At 36.9% G+C, this 16691-nt stretch overlaps 2 protein-coding genes across 2 annotated transcripts in view; one reads left to right on the top strand and one right to left on the bottom strand.

Annotated features, from left to right (window-relative positions):
* Window positions 1–186: 186 nt before the first annotated feature.
* ctu2 (cytosolic thiouridylase subunit 2 homolog (S. pombe)) lies at window positions 187–9186 on the bottom strand. The gene is made up of 15 exons (XM_059537005.1): window positions 8948–9186; window positions 8581–8655; window positions 8413–8491; window positions 6577–6636; window positions 5928–5988; window positions 5727–5836; window positions 5363–5607; window positions 3628–3763; window positions 3415–3546; window positions 3074–3165; window positions 2882–2982; window positions 1900–2041; window positions 1732–1798; window positions 1319–1377; window positions 187–553 (listed from the first exon to the last, which is right to left on the bottom strand). Exons 1-15 carry the CDS (start codon window positions 9010–9012, stop codon window positions 490–492), a joined length of 1488 nt encoding a protein of 495 aa, XP_059392988.1. The 5' UTR covers window positions 9013–9186; the 3' UTR covers window positions 187–489.
* A 609-nt stretch (window positions 9187–9795) lies between these two features.
* LOC132125720 (E3 ubiquitin-protein ligase RNF166) overlaps window positions 9796–16691 on the top strand; it is a 74888-nt gene continuing 67992 nt past the window's right edge. The window contains exon 1 of the mRNA XM_059537008.1: window positions 9796–10181. Coding sequence (XP_059392991.1) covers window positions 10012–10181 — 170 coding nt within the window. The 5' untranslated portion in view covers window positions 9796–10011. The remainder of the gene's footprint in view (window positions 10182–16691) is intronic.

The raw sequence follows: 16691 nt of genomic DNA, 5'->3' as shown, positions 1-16691 counted from the left end.
CTCTAAGTGCTGGAATGCTGTGCTTAGCAATTAGGGTTATTAAGTGCACACATTGTGTAATGAGTGTGCCAAATTTCATCTGTAAGGGCTGGAATAATCATTTCCACTGTATGGTTGGGCAAAGGGTACATACAAGTACTCTTTGCTTTTTTTCTTCAGAAATCAAATGTGAGCCTGTAAAAAAATTCCTTGCCCTCTAGTAGTTTGCTAAATTAAGAAATCAAAAATGTCTTCTGCACAAATAAATTACTGTATTAATGATTGTGTGATGTTTGAATTATTACTAAATGTAGACACGGTTATATTCATTTAAATTTCGGCAGGCATATTCACAAATGACTTTTTTTATTGACTTGCAAATGAAATAAAAACTATGGAATACTTTTATGATTTGGTTTTGAATCGGGTGAAAGCATGCATTAGCAAGGCTAGCACAGATACGGTCTTCTACAGAAAGCTGTTAATCACTTTATCTAAACCAAATATCTGCTAGTCTCCATCTTCCTCATCGTCCTCCAAAAGGTACTCCCTGATTTCCATCTTCATCCGTGATCTGTGGAAAGAAACCGGTAAGTCTCATATATACAGAACATGTACAACCTCAACAAAAAGCTACAACTCCAGTGATATTTAGCAGAAGGGTGTTTCAAAATCACCTCACAGTAATAAACAGGACAATGACTGCTAGAGTCAATGGTGCGCAGTTCATCGATTATAAAAGAATTTCAGCAGCTCTACAGAAGCAAACCGTGTCATTGTTCAGTTCAACGTTGACAAGTTAAATAGTGTCAATTTTGCAAAGTTCATCAGTTATGAAATAAGTTAAATTAGTTTTACAGAAGACAATCATTATTTAGCTAAATTCAGACAAAGTGATTGTGTTCTTTGTGTCACAACAGACTGAAATTTGAAGTCTTGAGTGTTATTTCTCTAACACAGGCAGCCCTTGAATCTGTGATCGCATTGTGAAAGGTTTGAATACATCGCACTGTGGATGATTTTATAGAGCTTTGGCAAAAGGGACGATTAACCGCAGTTCATTTATCTTTAGCTTCCTCACATATTGTATATGGCATCGAAAGACATATATAGCATATGATTCATCTGGACAACTTTTATGGTGCTTTACTTATTATTATTTTTTAAACTTGACAGTTCCAAATCCTCATTTGCTTTTAGTGTATGGAAAAGCATCCAGATATTCTGCTACCTTTGTTTGTGTTCCATACAAGCAGGAAAATCATTCTGGTTTGGAAAGGGTGAGTAAATGGCATTTATTTTTATTTATAAGTTTAGTTTATGGAGCAGCATTTCCCACCTTTTCTGTCGTTTTTCTGCCTCCGTTGTGATGTAAGGTGGAAGAGTGTTTGTTGCTACCTGTAGGAGACAGTAAGCTCATATTATTAACATTACTGATACATATGTATAAGGACAGTTGACAATTATTTCCCTAAAATAATGTATATTCATGGACATAGTCCTATTATGCAACACATTTTTGAAGTACAAATATTCCATATAGTCTCTAAATTGATATAAGCTCATAATCTCAAATTGGAATATTACAGTAATTATAAAAATAAATGGAAAATACTGTTTTCTATGACATTGCATGTGAAACTGCTGAATACTGCTGTGATGCCATGTCATTACCACATACCAAAATGAATTGGATGAATGCAATACAAGTAAGGATTGGACACATGAGTGCTGAGCTTTTCTCAAACTCACCATGTCCTTGATGGTGAGACTACAGCTGTAACACAAGAGTGTCTTTAAGTCCTGATGTGAAGGCAACCTGAAATACAATTCAGAAACATTTTAAAAAGAGGCAAATCAAATACATTCCAAGTACTGACTCGACTTAGGCTAAAACTTCAAAAAGAGGACAAAACTTGCCTGTTTGAGGAACAGCAGTCTCCACTCCCACAACCCTGACCCTCTGTGCAGCACTGCTCTGGTGCATCTACAGACGGGTCCTGACGTTTAAACTGGGACAGCTGCTCAGATACCAAAGTAGCATGGAAGGCAGAAGCTTTATCTGCAAGCAAAGAAACAAAAAGCTTGTCAAGCTTGTTTTTGGAACATGGTAGCTTTTTTGCATGAATGTAATAATCTGTTTTAAACTAGACTTTAAAATGGTAGGAGTAAAGGCAACTAGTTCACTGGAATAATTACACAACGACAGTAAAGTAACAATACAGTAAGTACATTTGAAATGGAATGCTGCTAGAATTGTTATGCTTGTGTTGGTTAAATGATGAAATAACTGCTGACAGCACTATTTTAAGTCTTTCGCAGTCAGTAGTGTGCCTGCAGCCTATCTGGCAGCGAATGACACCCACATCTCATCAATGCTCTTACTTTCGCCTGACAAGTTTTTAAAATGCATTGTGTATTAATGAGTATTTTACCGCATGAATTTTATGCACTTACTCTGTAGTGCGATCTGCACAAGTTAATCATTTATTTCCACAGAGCTTGCATGTAACTAAATGATGTAAAACGGGAGCTTTACGAGACAAATGAGCACAGGCAAGAGAGAGAGAATTCAATTATTTCCTACATGCACTCATCCAAGGCACTTTTATTTCATTAATGTTAAGTGTTTGAGACTTTGATGGAACGGACTTCCACTATGTGACCCCATGGGCTCACTGCGGTTCCTCTGACAGATTTGATTTCCATTATGTGACTCAGTAAGTTTGTATGATCCATTTATCCTTGGATGCAATAAAATGCAACGCATTAAGGAAATATCCGTAATACATATATAAAATGGTAAAAAGGATTATCGGTCAATCTCAGCTTTAGGAATAAGGAATTGAGGACCATGTCAACGTGCAACATTAACATGACCTTTGTTAGGTGTATAACCTACTTTCTTTAGTGTCGAGAGTACAGAGACAAAGCAGGCACTTAGAGGCAGGTTCAGCCGTTTGACTTTGAGGAGGCATTACCGTATGAAGTTTCTCACTAGTTCTGGAGAAAAAAATCATTAGGACAAGTCAGACAATTATCAGAGGACACCAACTGAATTCTGGGTCAGAGCCATTGTTTTCAGATCAATGACCTGTAGATAGTGCTAACGGTGGAGGGGAAGTCAGACTGTAGGTTGGTGACGAAACTCTCCGTCAGTCGCTGGATGCTGGCTTTATCATGGGTCTGAAATGAAAGTTTACAGTTCCGAATCATCGTGATGGAATCAGAGCTGTTGTTTCAGATAACAAAGTTTCAAATCTACTTCGAATAACTCATGATGAGAATTTGCGATGGCATTAGCTGGTAAAATCTAACTCTAACACTAACTAAATACAGCTGTTTGGGCAGAGAGCATTCATTCATGAATCCTCACCTAAGCTTGAAGTAGCAGGAGAGATATACAAGACTGAAAGTGTATTGACAGACTCTCACCTTGGTATCCAGTCCTGAGATAAAAACTGAGGGCACATGAAACATTCTGCTGTAGAAGGCGATCTCTTTGGATGAATAGTCCCTCATTGGCCGCACTATCACCACATCCCCATACCGAGCATCCGAGAAACCCTACAAAACAGCTTCATGTTGATATAAGAAACATTTGGGCTTGTGTTAATCGTATGACAGCACAGAACAAACTTTCCTCACCGTATCTGAAGCCAGTGCTGCTCCGCGACCCAGAGCGATATTACTGAGCAGTTTGACGGCCAGTCGTGAGCAGCTGTCTCCCATCATGACCTTCGAGTAACCGTTCTCACGGGCAATGTGCAGAATCAGGTGCAGCCTGCACCAATAAACATTTACAAACTGAACTCTTTATAGCAGGGCATTGCTAAATTCTGGATTATGATTGGTTCAGAGATGTTCCAACACGTTTGGGGTCAATTAATGGCATTCTACAGTCATAATGCTATTATAGTTAACTAAAGCTAAAACTTAAGTGTTAAATTATCGCAACTAAAATATTTGTATTACTTAAACATTAACTGAAATATAAAATATACATAAAAATATTTTCTAATTTTGTTTAAATTAAAGCATAGCGAAAAAAAGAAAAAAGGTATAACTATAAATTTTAATAATAGATATTTTTTAAATAATAAAATAAATTAATTTAAAAAGACGAAAGTACACATCACAATTGCTAAAACTTTTAACTAAAATAAAAAATTAAATAATGTACAAATAGAATCATTTAACAAAACTTTAACAAATTATTAACAAAACTATAATAGTATATTCGTGATACTAAACATTACAACACTGATGACCACCAAACCAAATAACTGACCATTTTCTTCCATATTTTATGGGGAAATATTCTAAAACAAGGAAATACAGGGGGTTCATGAAATGATAAGGTAAAAAAAAAATTATGAAAACATTTTTTTTTTTAAATTACAATGTTTTTAAAATGATTTACTCAATCAAAATAAAGATTAAATACTTTAAATAAATAAACTTCATAAGAAATCACCAGCATTACAGATTTGTGAAGGTGTTGTTAAAGTATTAAAATATAAAACAAATATCAGGGGGTAATTTCAAATATGTATTTTAGATCAAAGGATTTGGCTGACACAAAAAAAGAAAAAACAAAAAAGTTTGCAAAGCCTTGTTCTAAAATGTAAATTCCCACATAGCGACTTCCGTCAACATGCTTAAGGATGCAAGCAGGTTGATTTTGTAAAAACTAATCTTTTTCTAACAAGGTTAAACCAGACAAGTCTAAAATCTCTTAATGCTGTCATACAGAAAAAGAGAGAGAAAAAAGGTAAGGAAACCAACCAACTGGCATGGCCCAAATAGACTAAACTGTCTAAATAAAAAGTGGATAAAGACATCATTACAGTTTAAACAGCTGCTTAACTTTCACTACAATCACTTTGAATGAATACCCAGTTCACCGTGGATAAGCCAGACACATCTCTTCTAGATCACTTCAGTTAAAGAGCGTAATATTAAAAGGACACATTACAGCAATATCCTCCACATACTGTCTTCTTAACTGTTAGTTACAGGCGATAAAAAAGCTTGAGAGAATGTACTGAGTGACATTCATTGTGAAGGCAAATGTCGCTAATCACTCCAGCACTCACGAGAGACTGATTGTCTGATTCAACACTCAAACAGATTTCAGAGATCACTTCTTCACTGATGGATCAGTCTAATGTCCCACAGAAGTGATCAGAGACAGGAGGGGTGAAGGAGTGCATGATGCAAAGAAAGCATCAGGAAAGTACCACAAAAAGCTTGGAGAAGGTGACTCAGCCGAGCCATTGTCATTATATGAAAAAATAAATGAGTAAAACAGAAAGTGCTAATAAATCATCTTGTGCTTGGCTCTTCAAACGCACCTTTTTGTTTTTTGCTGAAAACTCACCTTAAGGTCTGTAGCATATCCTCTTTGGCGGTGAGTGTCTTCAGAGATGAGAACAGCCTCTCTAACGCCAGCTTGTGTTCGGGAGAGTCTTCTAAACTGAGCTGAGCCACAGCACTGGCTACATTCTCTTCTGTGAGTGTCTGTTTCTCTTTGATGTACTGATCCACGGCTTGTTTATAGCCTGGATTGGACGGGTCTGGATCAGATGTGCCAGGCACCAGTACAGAGCTAGGCAGACTGAAAACCTAAAACACAGTCGAGAGCGAGGCATTCCTCCAGTCAGAGTCTCACTCTGTACTAAAGCTAAAGAGATTCATGTCATTTAAGATGTGGACTAATCATGTAATGCATTGGGTCGGTTTACCTGCTCTAGAGAAACTATAAAGTAAGGGAAGCCAGTGTCTGTGAAGATGCTCTTCAGCAGAGCATTAGACCTCTGCCGCTCCTCTGCACTCCGGCCACAAGCTCCGCCATCTAATAAATACCATACACAAACGTTCAATGCTAAAGCATAAATTTGAGAAACAGGAATAATGTCCTATTTGTCCAATCCGAAGAGATTTACCGTCAATGTGTAGGATTCCAGGCACAAATCGTAACTTTTTGGGAGCCTCCCGACTCAGCCCCTGAAAAAAGAAAGCAGGAAGTCAGATTTATTCATACTGTGCTTTTAACAACACGGATTGTGTCAAAGCAGCTTCACAGCAACTGACAGTGTTCATTTCATGAAACAAATTCAATTTCAGAAGACAACAGGATCATTATTCAGCTCAGGTAAATTCAGTTCAGTTCAATAACGGCGTCAATATTCATCAGTTATGCAATAAAATCAGCTATAAGCTGCGCTACAAAAGGAAACTTTCATTTTTTAGTTAAATTCAGTTCAATAACAATGCTGACGTTCGAGAGAAAGTGTCATTATCTAGCTTAATTCAGTTCTAATCTTGTTCTCATCTGATAGTGTCAATTAAAAAAAAAATTATATATATTAATCTTGGGAGAAACAAAGCACGGTCCAGTTCTCCTAAAAATGAACTGTAATGAACTAGAGAAATAAAGACGACTGGAACCAAGCCTTAAATGGTGACATGTTTTAATTGGCTGGTTAGAGCTGGTAGACCACTTTGAATCATCAGCAAACAAGCCAAATGTTCCTCACACACTTTGGCCCGTTTTGTTTGATAAAAATGCCTAGAGTAACATGGTGTTTTTACCTCTTGAACTTGCGAGAGCATCGAGCAAGAGGCTGCGCCACCAGAAACAGCAAGAAGAACCTAAGAAGAGCAATTAGTGAGAAGGTCAGTGAAGCAACAGTTCATTTGAGTTCAGCTGAAACTGTGCAGATGAGCAGTCTAGCAGTGTAGATGTTGAAGGATCGAAGGAATGCAGCATCCAGAGAAACCATGTGTTGTGTTTTATGTTCTTTATGCTTTCTTTATTAATTCAAACACTTATGTCACTAATTATTTAAACATTTATATCATTTTTATTATATTTTAGATTACTTATTAAGTGTTCCTGAAATTTTTGGTACGGTTGAGGCATTTAATTATTGTAAAATCAATATTATTATGATAAGCTTTTTACATTAGTGCTGGATAGACAAGTCCAGTTCAGACGAAGTTTGGACAAGGTCTAGATGAAGTAAAGATGAATTTCAGATGAAGATTATTCAATAAGCCCTGCTTATTCTTAATCATCATCACTTTGTCTCCTCCCAGGCTTATTAGAAACTTTTAGTAATTACAATTTGGGCACCAAAAAAAAAAAAGTTAATATTCCTGTCATGGTGATTTGATCTCAAATTTTTGGTACAATATAACAATGTCAATAAAAATAATTCAATTAACAGGTTTCTCACTCTTTGGCCAATGAATTCTCACTGATCTATCCATGTCTTTTTCAGTCATTACTGGATAAGGATTTTTTTAAATTCTCTTGATTTGAATGATTTTGCTAGGGAGTTATTCGGCCATTTTATGAACCAAGAACTGATTCTTTGAAAATAAACTAAACATTGCTGCAGCTCCAAACTAAATCCAAATATTTTGGAGCAGAACATGACTAGAAAAAAAAAAAAAAAGTTTATTTATTAATAATTCCCTGATTGCAACTGGCATGCTGACTGTAGGAATGTCCACCAGAGCTGTTGCCCATGAATTGAATGTTCATTTCTCTACCATAAGCTGTCTCCAAAGGCATTTCAGAGAATTTGGCAGTACATCCAACCGGCCTCACAAACGCAGACCACGTGTAACCACACGAGCCCAGGTCCTCCACATCCAGCATCTTCACCTCCAAAATCATCTGAGACCAGCCACTCGGACAGCTGCTGCAACAATCAGTTTGCATAACCAAAGAGTTACTGCACAAACTCTCAGAAACCATCTCAGGGAAGCTCATCTGCAAGCTCGTCGTCCTCATCGGGGTCTCAACCTGACTGCAGTTTGTCGTCGTAACCGACTTGAGTGGGCAAATGCTCACATTTGATGGCGTTTGGCACTTTGGAGAGGTGTTCTCTTCATGGATGAATCCTGGTTTTCACTGTACAGGGCAGATGGCAGAGTGTGTATGGCGTTGTGTGGTTGAGCGGTTTGCTAATGTTAACGTTGTGGATCGAGTGGCCCATGGTGGTCTTGGGGTTATGGTATGGCAGGCATATGTTATGGACAACAAACACGGGTGAATTTTATTGATGGCATTTTGAATACACAGATATACCGTGACGAGATCCTGAAGGGCCACTGTTGTGCCATTCATCCATGACCAAAACATCCCAGTTCTTGCATGGCCAGCATACTCACCAGACATTTCACCCATTGAGCATGTTTGGGATGCCCTGGATCAGCGTATACGACAGAGTGTTCCAGATCCTGCCAATATCCAGCAACTTCACACAGCCATCGAAGAGGAGTGGACCAACATTCAACAGGCCACAATCAACAACCTGATCAACTCTATGTGAAGGAGATGTGTTGCACTGCGTGGGACAAATTGTGGTCACACCAGATACTGACTGGTTTTTGGACCCCGAGTATATATACATTTACCTTCTCCTGAGGAAAGATGACACGATTCTTTCCCAGCATGGCCCGAAACTTGTGAATGAAGTACTCCTTAAAGCAGGACCTAGCAAACAGATATATAAAGTTTTTGATAAGGCTGAATCACATAATTAAGTGTAAGTGACACATTGAGAAGATTAATGAATCGCCTACCGGCAAAATGCATCATTGACCCGAATGATGAGCACAGCAGTACCCTCCTTACATTTCACACACTTCCTGTTAAACCTAAACATGTCACACATATTAGAGTTTGTTCAATTTGTCAATAAGAACTAACAATAAATATGAATCACTGTAGTGCTATAATGTTATTTTAGTACCATGTTAATGTGCAAGAACATGACAAAGTATTGACATCGCACCATAGTACACTAAACACATTGTGTTTACAACAGAGTACTGTGGTGCTGGAACAATTATGGAGTCATATTCGCAACGATATAAGTGTACTATAATCACCATAGAGGTCCAAAACATTGTAAAACCATTATTAATTATTTGTTGTTACACATCTTACGTCGGCACGGGTATCTTCTCCTGGTTACGCTCCAGACCATTATAGTCTTCTTCAACTTGACACATGACCGCTTCACATTCACAAACTAAGAGACAAAACGAGTCCAATCATACGATGCTTTTCTTCTACCAGTTCAGAAGTGTGTAATTCTCTCAATACTTATTCAAGGGAATCGCGGCGTACGGTTGTTTTCACGTGTGTACAGTACTGTATTTTCCTGACCACTTATGATGACGTGCCGTGACCACGCCCATATGTATGCTTTGTTTGATTACATCAGCGTTTAATTTTCAAATCGTCTGACATTAATGTGATCTGTTTTCTTAATGTATTATTTTTTTCCCCCCTGTGTTTTACCATACACACAAAAAAACGTTTTATTTTTTTAAGCTTTTTATGTATTTTTTTATATTCTGAATTTTGTAAAATTATTTATTTTGTTTATTGACAATTAAACTGGTATTTCATTCGTATGAAATTCCTATATCATTCAAATATAAAATATAAAAAATACGTATTGTTGTTATAATTTATTTGTATGTTTAATGCTATTTTAAGCTGTAAATTACAATATGCATCGTCTGACTTTAACGAATATTAAAGAGTTTTCAGTCAAAAATAAATGTTCAAAATATTTGAATTTTATCACTTTTATCATATAAAATAATATTCACTCTTATTATTTTTTCATATTATTATTGTTATTGACACATTCGCTACATTCGTGTTGACGCCATCTATCGATGCTCCATGGAATTGTTAGGAATACCAAATCTGGGATATGTAGTTCTGTTAAACGGTCTCTCGCTGTAAATAATCGCAGTAAAAACTACAACTCCCATCATTTTGTTGGTCTAATCGGATCGAGACCGTTCTGTTAAAGCTACCATGTAATGTTTACTTCTTTTGAACAACGGCGTGTCGTCCTTGGATAACACTGTTGGAGATCGCAGATGCGGTATTTAATGCCGTGTAAATCACATTTTCCCTGCGAGACATTCGTTAAAACCACGGAATCCCTTTTGCATCGGCAGTATTAGTGGTTCATCCTGCGTTCCGTGTTCATGATGGCGATGTTCCGCAGTTTTGTGTCTGCTGCTCAGCTAAGGCAGCATCAGCAGCAAAATGGAGCCGCAGCAGCCGCACCTGGGGAGAGCCTGGAGAGCCAGTTCTCCTGTCCCATCTGTCTGGAGGTGTACCACAAACCTGTCAGCATCGCAAGCTGCGCCCATACGTGAGTATAGACAGTGGCATTTCTTTAATTTCCATTTACTGTCTCTGTTGTAGAGGCAAAATTATTTTAGACAACATTGTTTTATATAAGATTAAATCCTGCCTAACCACACACGCTTTCGGTATGCGTGTTATTATTTTATTGAAGATTAATTTTGTAATGTCAGTCTTTTAAGATAGAAGTACTGTTCGCATCGCTTTGTGCTTGCACGACTCCCACATCATGTTTCTTTGTCAGCCTCTGGACATAAAAAGGATGCGCGACATCTGCATCTTTTAATTTGTTCATGTATTTTATGAACTTACCAATTTCTAAAAAATTAAATTGAATAATAAAATCCGTCATTTGGGTTTTTTTAAGTTTCACTTCCCATCTGTGCGCTGCGCAGGAGAAAACAAAGCGAGAAAGCTGCAAGAGATAATTCATAGTGATGTCTATTTCGGTTCTTTGGAAAGACTCATTGGAACCGAATCGCAAATAGGACTGAATCAATCTGAACCGAGTTTGATATATCGACTGATCTTATGTAGCATACATTTTAATTTGTGTCAGTTGAGTGGGAGCACAGTTAGGGTTACTGTAATTCAAATGGTAGATATTTGGTTATTTTGTTTGTAAAATGAATTTATCCTGGGACACTGTAAAACTTGTTGGTAACATGAGTAACTCAAAAAAGCGTACGTTTTTTAAGAACCAGAAATACAGTTGCATTTAATAAATTAGAATGTTGTGGAAAAGTTCATTTATTTCAGTAATTCAACTCAAATTGTGAAACTCGTGTATTTAATAAATTCAATGCACACAGACTGAAGTAGTTTAAGTCTTTGGTTCTTTTAATTGTGATGATTTTGGCTCAGGGGCGTAGATTACGCGGGGGACGTGTCCCCCCCACTTTTGATAACACGGAAATTCGTCCCCCGCACTTTTTCGGTCAAGTGTGTTCGTATAGAGGTTTTCAAGAGCTGGTGTGAATAAATTAAAATTTAAACTAAAAAAGACAGGATAGTTTGCGCATGACCTGATGTTTTATTTGGACCTAGAAGGCGAGACGTACATCACAGGGCGCTAAACTTCAACAGTTGTTTTCACAGAAAAACCTTTTATACAGTCTATGAGAAAAACAGACACGATTGCGACAAAATGTTTTTTTCAAGTCATCTCCAGCAGGTGATAAATAAAGTATATGAAAAATGCTATTATTACAGTATAAAAACTATTCTGCCTTATTATGTGATAAAAAAATTTTTTGTAGTATATAAACAAATATCTAGCGGTTATAGATTTCTAAGCCAATTAAAAGCTAGAAATTAGAGAAAAAATTAAAGTTGCCTATAGTATCCTACCAGTCAGAAGTTTATGAACAGTAAGCTTGTTAATGTTTTATAAAGATGTATCTTCTGTTCACCAAGCCTGCATTTATTTGATAAAGTACAGCAAAACAGTAAAATTTTGAAATATTTTTACTAGCCTATTTAAAATAACTTTTCTATTTTAACATATTTCAAAATGTAATTTATTGAGATTTCAAAGCTGATTTTTTTTTTGCATCATTACTCCAGTCACACAAATTCTGATATTCTGCTAAAAAACAAAAAAAAAAACTTGATAATGTTATGATAACTTGATAACTATGATAATGTTTTTAAGGTTTCTTTGATGAATAGAAAGTTCAGAAGATTTATCTGAAATATAAATATTTTGTAAAATGATGCCTTTATCATCCTTGCTAAAAAACAACAACGAGAAAAAAAAAATTATACTGACTCTAAGCTTTTGAATGGAATAGTGTATAATGTTGGGAAAGCTTTTTATTTCACATAAATGCTAATCTTTGGATCCTTCTATTCATCAAAGAATGCTGAAAAAAATGTGGTCATCTGTTTAAAATATTGATAATCAGCAAATCAGCATATGAGAATGATTTCTGAAGGATGTTACACTGAATACTGGAGTTGTGATGCTGAAAATTCAGCTTTAAATCACAGGAATAAATTACATTTTATTATTTTTTTAATTTTAATAGTAAAAATATTTCAAATAAATGCAGGCTTGGTGAGCAGAAGAGACTTCTTTAAAAACATAAAAAAATCTTACTGTTCAAAAACTGTTGACTGGTAGGCTATATAGATAGAAACGTTATATTGTAATGTTATTTATATATATATATATATATATATATATATATATATATATATATATGTATGTGTGTGTGTGTAATTTCTGTCCCCCTCACTTCTGAAAAGATGGCTACGCCCCTGTTTTGGCTCACATTCAACAAAAACTCTCATCATCTCACCAAATTAGAAAACTTCATAAGACCAATGAAAAAAAAAAACATTTTTAGTGAATTGTTGGCCTTCTGGAAAGTATATTAATTTACTGTACATGTACTCAATATGAAGTAAAGGTTACTTTTGCTTTAAAGGTACAATTTGTAAGATATTTGCAGTAAAATTTCCAAAAACCACTAGGCTAGTGTTATATATTTTGTCCAGCTGATTACTAACAATATCTCTAATGTTTTCAACTACTTGTAAATCATGAGAAAATTCCCATTCTAAACAGTGACACGGGCACTTTTCAACGCCTTTCAATGAAGTTAGTTCTTCTTCTTCTTAGTTTTATGGCAGATTGCAACCATGGCTTATCAGGTGCATACCGTCACCTACTGTATCGGACATAGAAACCACATGACAACAGTGTTGTGGACAAATGCAGAAGTAGCTTCGCGACAAACTTCAACTAGAAAGAGATGCCGATCTCGCTTGTGTATTACTCGACATGTGAGTTGTTTTGATTCGTATCTTTACAGAAAACGTATGCTATTTTAACGATCAACAAGATTAGTATAATGGGGCATGCACGCCAAACACCGGGGAATGCGTCTCTAGACCCGCGCGAGGACGCGTCTGATCCATAGTCTGATCGCGTCTTTGCATTGACTTTGTATGTAATCTACTCGCGCAAATCGTTGAACTTGCGTTAATTCCATAATTTATGTTTCCGTCTGATTTGATGGCCGTCAGCGTTTGGGTAGAAGACAACAAATCCCATCCTCCCACACTCCTTCTTAGCGTCATCAAAACACGCGATTGTTATTGTTTTAATAGTGCGCCCTCTAGTGGCAGGTCCTACAAACTGTACCTTTAATTACTGCCTCAGTTCAGCGTGGCATGGAGTCTGGACCTCCAGACTCTCTAGGACCTTGGTTTCCAAATGAAATACAAAACCTGCTCTCATCTGAAAAGAGGACTTTGGACCACTGGGCAACAGTACAGTTCATCTTCTCCTTAGCCCAGGTAAGACGTCTCTAACGTTGTCTGTGGTTCAGAACTTAACAAGAGGAATACGACAACTGTAGCCAAATTCCTTGACACGTCTGTATGCCTTGACCCCATGCAGCCTCAGTCCATTCTTTGTGAAGTTCACTCAAATTCTTGAATCAATTTTGCTGGACAGTCCTCATAAGGCTGCGGTTCTCTCGTTTTTTTTGTGCATTTTTTTCTTCCACACTTTTTCCTTCCACTCAACTTTCTGTTAACATGCTTGGATACAGCACTCTGTGAACAGCCAACTTCTTTGGCAATGAATGTTTGTGGCTTACCTTCCTTCTGGACAACTGTCAGATCAGCAGTCTTCCCCATGATTGTGTAGCCTAGTGAACCAAACTGAAAGACCATTTTGAAGCCTCAGGAAACCATTGCAGGTGTTTTGAGTTGATTAGCTGATTGGCATGTCAACATATTCTAATTAGTTGAGATATTGAATTAGTGGGTTTTTGTTAAATGTGTGCCAAAATCATCTCAATTGAAAGAACCAAAGACTTTTTTTTAATACACAAGTTTCACAATTTGAGTTGAATTACTGAAATAAATTAACTTTTCCACGACATTCTGATTTATTGAGATGCACCTGTATGATTGACATTAAAACAATTAACCCCACCTGTCACTCAAGTGGCAATGCTTTAATTATGCAGAACTTCAAGGCTTAATATAATTTAAATGGATGAGTCATTAAAAAATTCACCCCCTCACAGTTGTCATGAAGAGCAAAATTAGCTATATAGACCAAAATAATTTTTTTGTACCAGGCTGTAAACGTTATTATCTGCTGTAAAGTTGGGCATTTTAACATGGGGAGTCTATGGAATTGACTCCCTTTTGGGGCCAGCCTCCAGCGGCCAGTCGATGAATTGCTGTTTTAGTCACTTCCTTGTTGGTTTCAAGAGAGGGAGCGGAAGGTTGCTGCTTGGTCTGAGCATCCTACCCCTCAAGCTCAGAATGTGCTCCAGTTGTATCGTAAACAATAACATCCTCTATATTGCTTATCAATTTGAGCCCGATACGATAGCAGGATCGCACAGAACCTGTGCAAGCATGGCTTTTAATGGTATGTTTGTTTGTTGTTGTCTCATACTTTTAGATATGCTATTGTTTGTGAATGCTACTGCTTCTGTTAGCTTTTAATATACGGTTTTATTCTGATTAAAGCTTTAAAGGGGTCATATGATGCTATTTAAACTTTTCCTTTCTCTTTGGAGTGTTACAAGCTCTTGGTGCATGAAGAAGATCTGTAAAGTGGCAAAGGCTAAAGTCTCAAATCCAAAGAGATGTTCTTTATCAAAGTTAAGACTCTGCCACACCTCCTAAAATGGCTCATTCAAACACACCCCCACATGTCTACGTCACTATGTGGAAATATTTGCGTAATGCTGCCCAAACGTTCACGCAAAGAAAGAAGGCATGGTTTCAGTAACCGCAGTTAGTGTTGAAGCAGCCATGGAGATGCTGTGTGTATGTAGGCCAAAGCAAAAGCACTTTGGATGCATTTAGGAACCTTTAAGATTACTTACAACAGAACAGCAATGCATTTTATGGATGACCGTTTCGTGAACCTATGAGAGGAGGTCATTCTGACAAACAATCTGGTGCTTCTGAATCAGCTACTGTAAGTATGTTTTGTTATTAGTTTAAGTATTTACTTTTGACTGGTCAAATGCAGAGTTTTGGTGTGTGTTAGGGATGCACGATTATGATTTTTCATGGGCGATTTCAATACCGATTTTTTTACAAGCAAACTGGCCGATATCTATATTTTTTTTAATTGAGCCAATGAAAAATACTTATTGTCTCAATTAAAAAAATATAGATGTGAATTATTACCCTAAAATGTTTTAATTGGATGAATGAAACACTTGCTTTCAGTGCGCAACAGCAAGTGTAATTTTAAGGTAAAATAAAAATAATCATCCTAATGCAGAACTGACGTTTACTTCTGGCTTTTCAAATGTGTATGCAAGTTCTAATTTACAAAAAAAAAAAAAAAACATTTCAGTTTTGTCACAGTTTAGTCCATTTTATTTCTCATCCAGCACGTGAGAAGTTGATCTGAACATCTCTGCACGGTCTACTCATGTTCAGGGCGCGGACCGGTACAGTATACGCTCGCGCAGCTTTAGTGCGCGCAGAAAAGGGACTCTTATTTGTGCTCCAGTACACCAACGACTGATAGCTTCCTGCTATCTGTGCCTCAGACATGAATCTCTGCATTTCCAGTGCAGAACGGCTTCCCATGTCCTGCGCACAGATTTCGAAATACTTCCACACAAATGACATAGTGAACAATTACAATGTAGTACTGTATGTGCACGCGGGCGCACTTCCGGAAAAATCAGCTGAAAAAAGACCAAAAACCGTCCGGTTCCGATTTATGGCCGTTCATTCGGTCCATCCCTAGTGTGTGTGTGTGTGTGTGTGTGTGTGTGTGTGAGAGAGAGAGAGAGAGACGGACACACAGTGGGACCAGCTGTCTTAACCGTGCATGGGTTGTGTACTGCAAACACATATGAGCTTCATCACTGTGTCTGTCACGCCACTCTGTTCCCCTTTCAGGCTTGAACTGATGGTAAAACTAAGGACATTATAAACTGTCTTAACATTTATTTTGAAAGATGAAAGTCACAATTATGGAAAAGGGGCATTACATTTCCTACGAGTACTTGTGGTTTTCAGCCAATCACAATGCAATTTAATTACAGCACAGCAACTGTACGCTCATCCATGTATAATGCTTCTCATTGCTATGTGAAGGTTTTGGTATTATCTGGGTTCGTGACGTAAGGGACCTGGGAAGAAGCTCATTGTAGTCCCTTACCAGCCGTTTTTGTAGGCATTAAAATGCCAGAATTTAAAAAGATGATATCTCCATTTGCACTGAACTTTAAGCGCTGCAACTTTGCAGATACTGTTTGTGCTGAAACAGCAACATTACACACTAAGTAATGTTAAAAAAGTGAAATCTAATATAGCAATTCATTTTTGCTTAATTATATCTTCATGAGTTAAGTGAATACATTTAGATTCTATGCAAAATCTTTGTAATGTTTACAATTTTATTTATTCTTTTCTAAGAAATGTTTACTTTTTTTTACAATGCTATAGTACAGGTATTATAAAATTATATAACAAAAAAAAAATGTCATTTGGAAATTACATTGTTAGAATGACA

The sequence above is a fragment of the Carassius carassius genome, chromosome 3, assembly GCF_963082965.1.
Source record: "Carassius carassius chromosome 3, fCarCar2.1, whole genome shotgun sequence".
Classification (NCBI taxonomy): Eukaryota; Metazoa; Chordata; class Actinopteri; order Cypriniformes; family Cyprinidae; genus Carassius; species Carassius carassius.
Note: the sequence above shows the minus strand (reverse complement) of the source record. Positions and strands in the feature narration are given on the sequence as shown.

What these genes read in the sequence shown, in the direction of transcription:
- ctu2 (XM_059537005.1), bottom strand. Translation starts at nt 9,012, where the DNA reads ATGTGTCAAGTTGAAGAAGACTATAATGGTCTGGAGCGTAACCAGGAG. An exon ending in TTATAGTTTCTCTAGAGCAG is followed by an intron (nt 5,608 to 5,726) that starts GTAAACCGACCC and finishes ACTGTGTTTTAG; the next exon opens with GTTTTCAGTCTGCCTAGCTC. An exon ending in GATATGCTACAGACCTTAAG is followed by an intron (nt 3,764 to 5,362) that starts GTGAGTTTTCAG and finishes TTATTGGTGCAG; the next exon opens with GCTGCACCTGATTCTGCACA.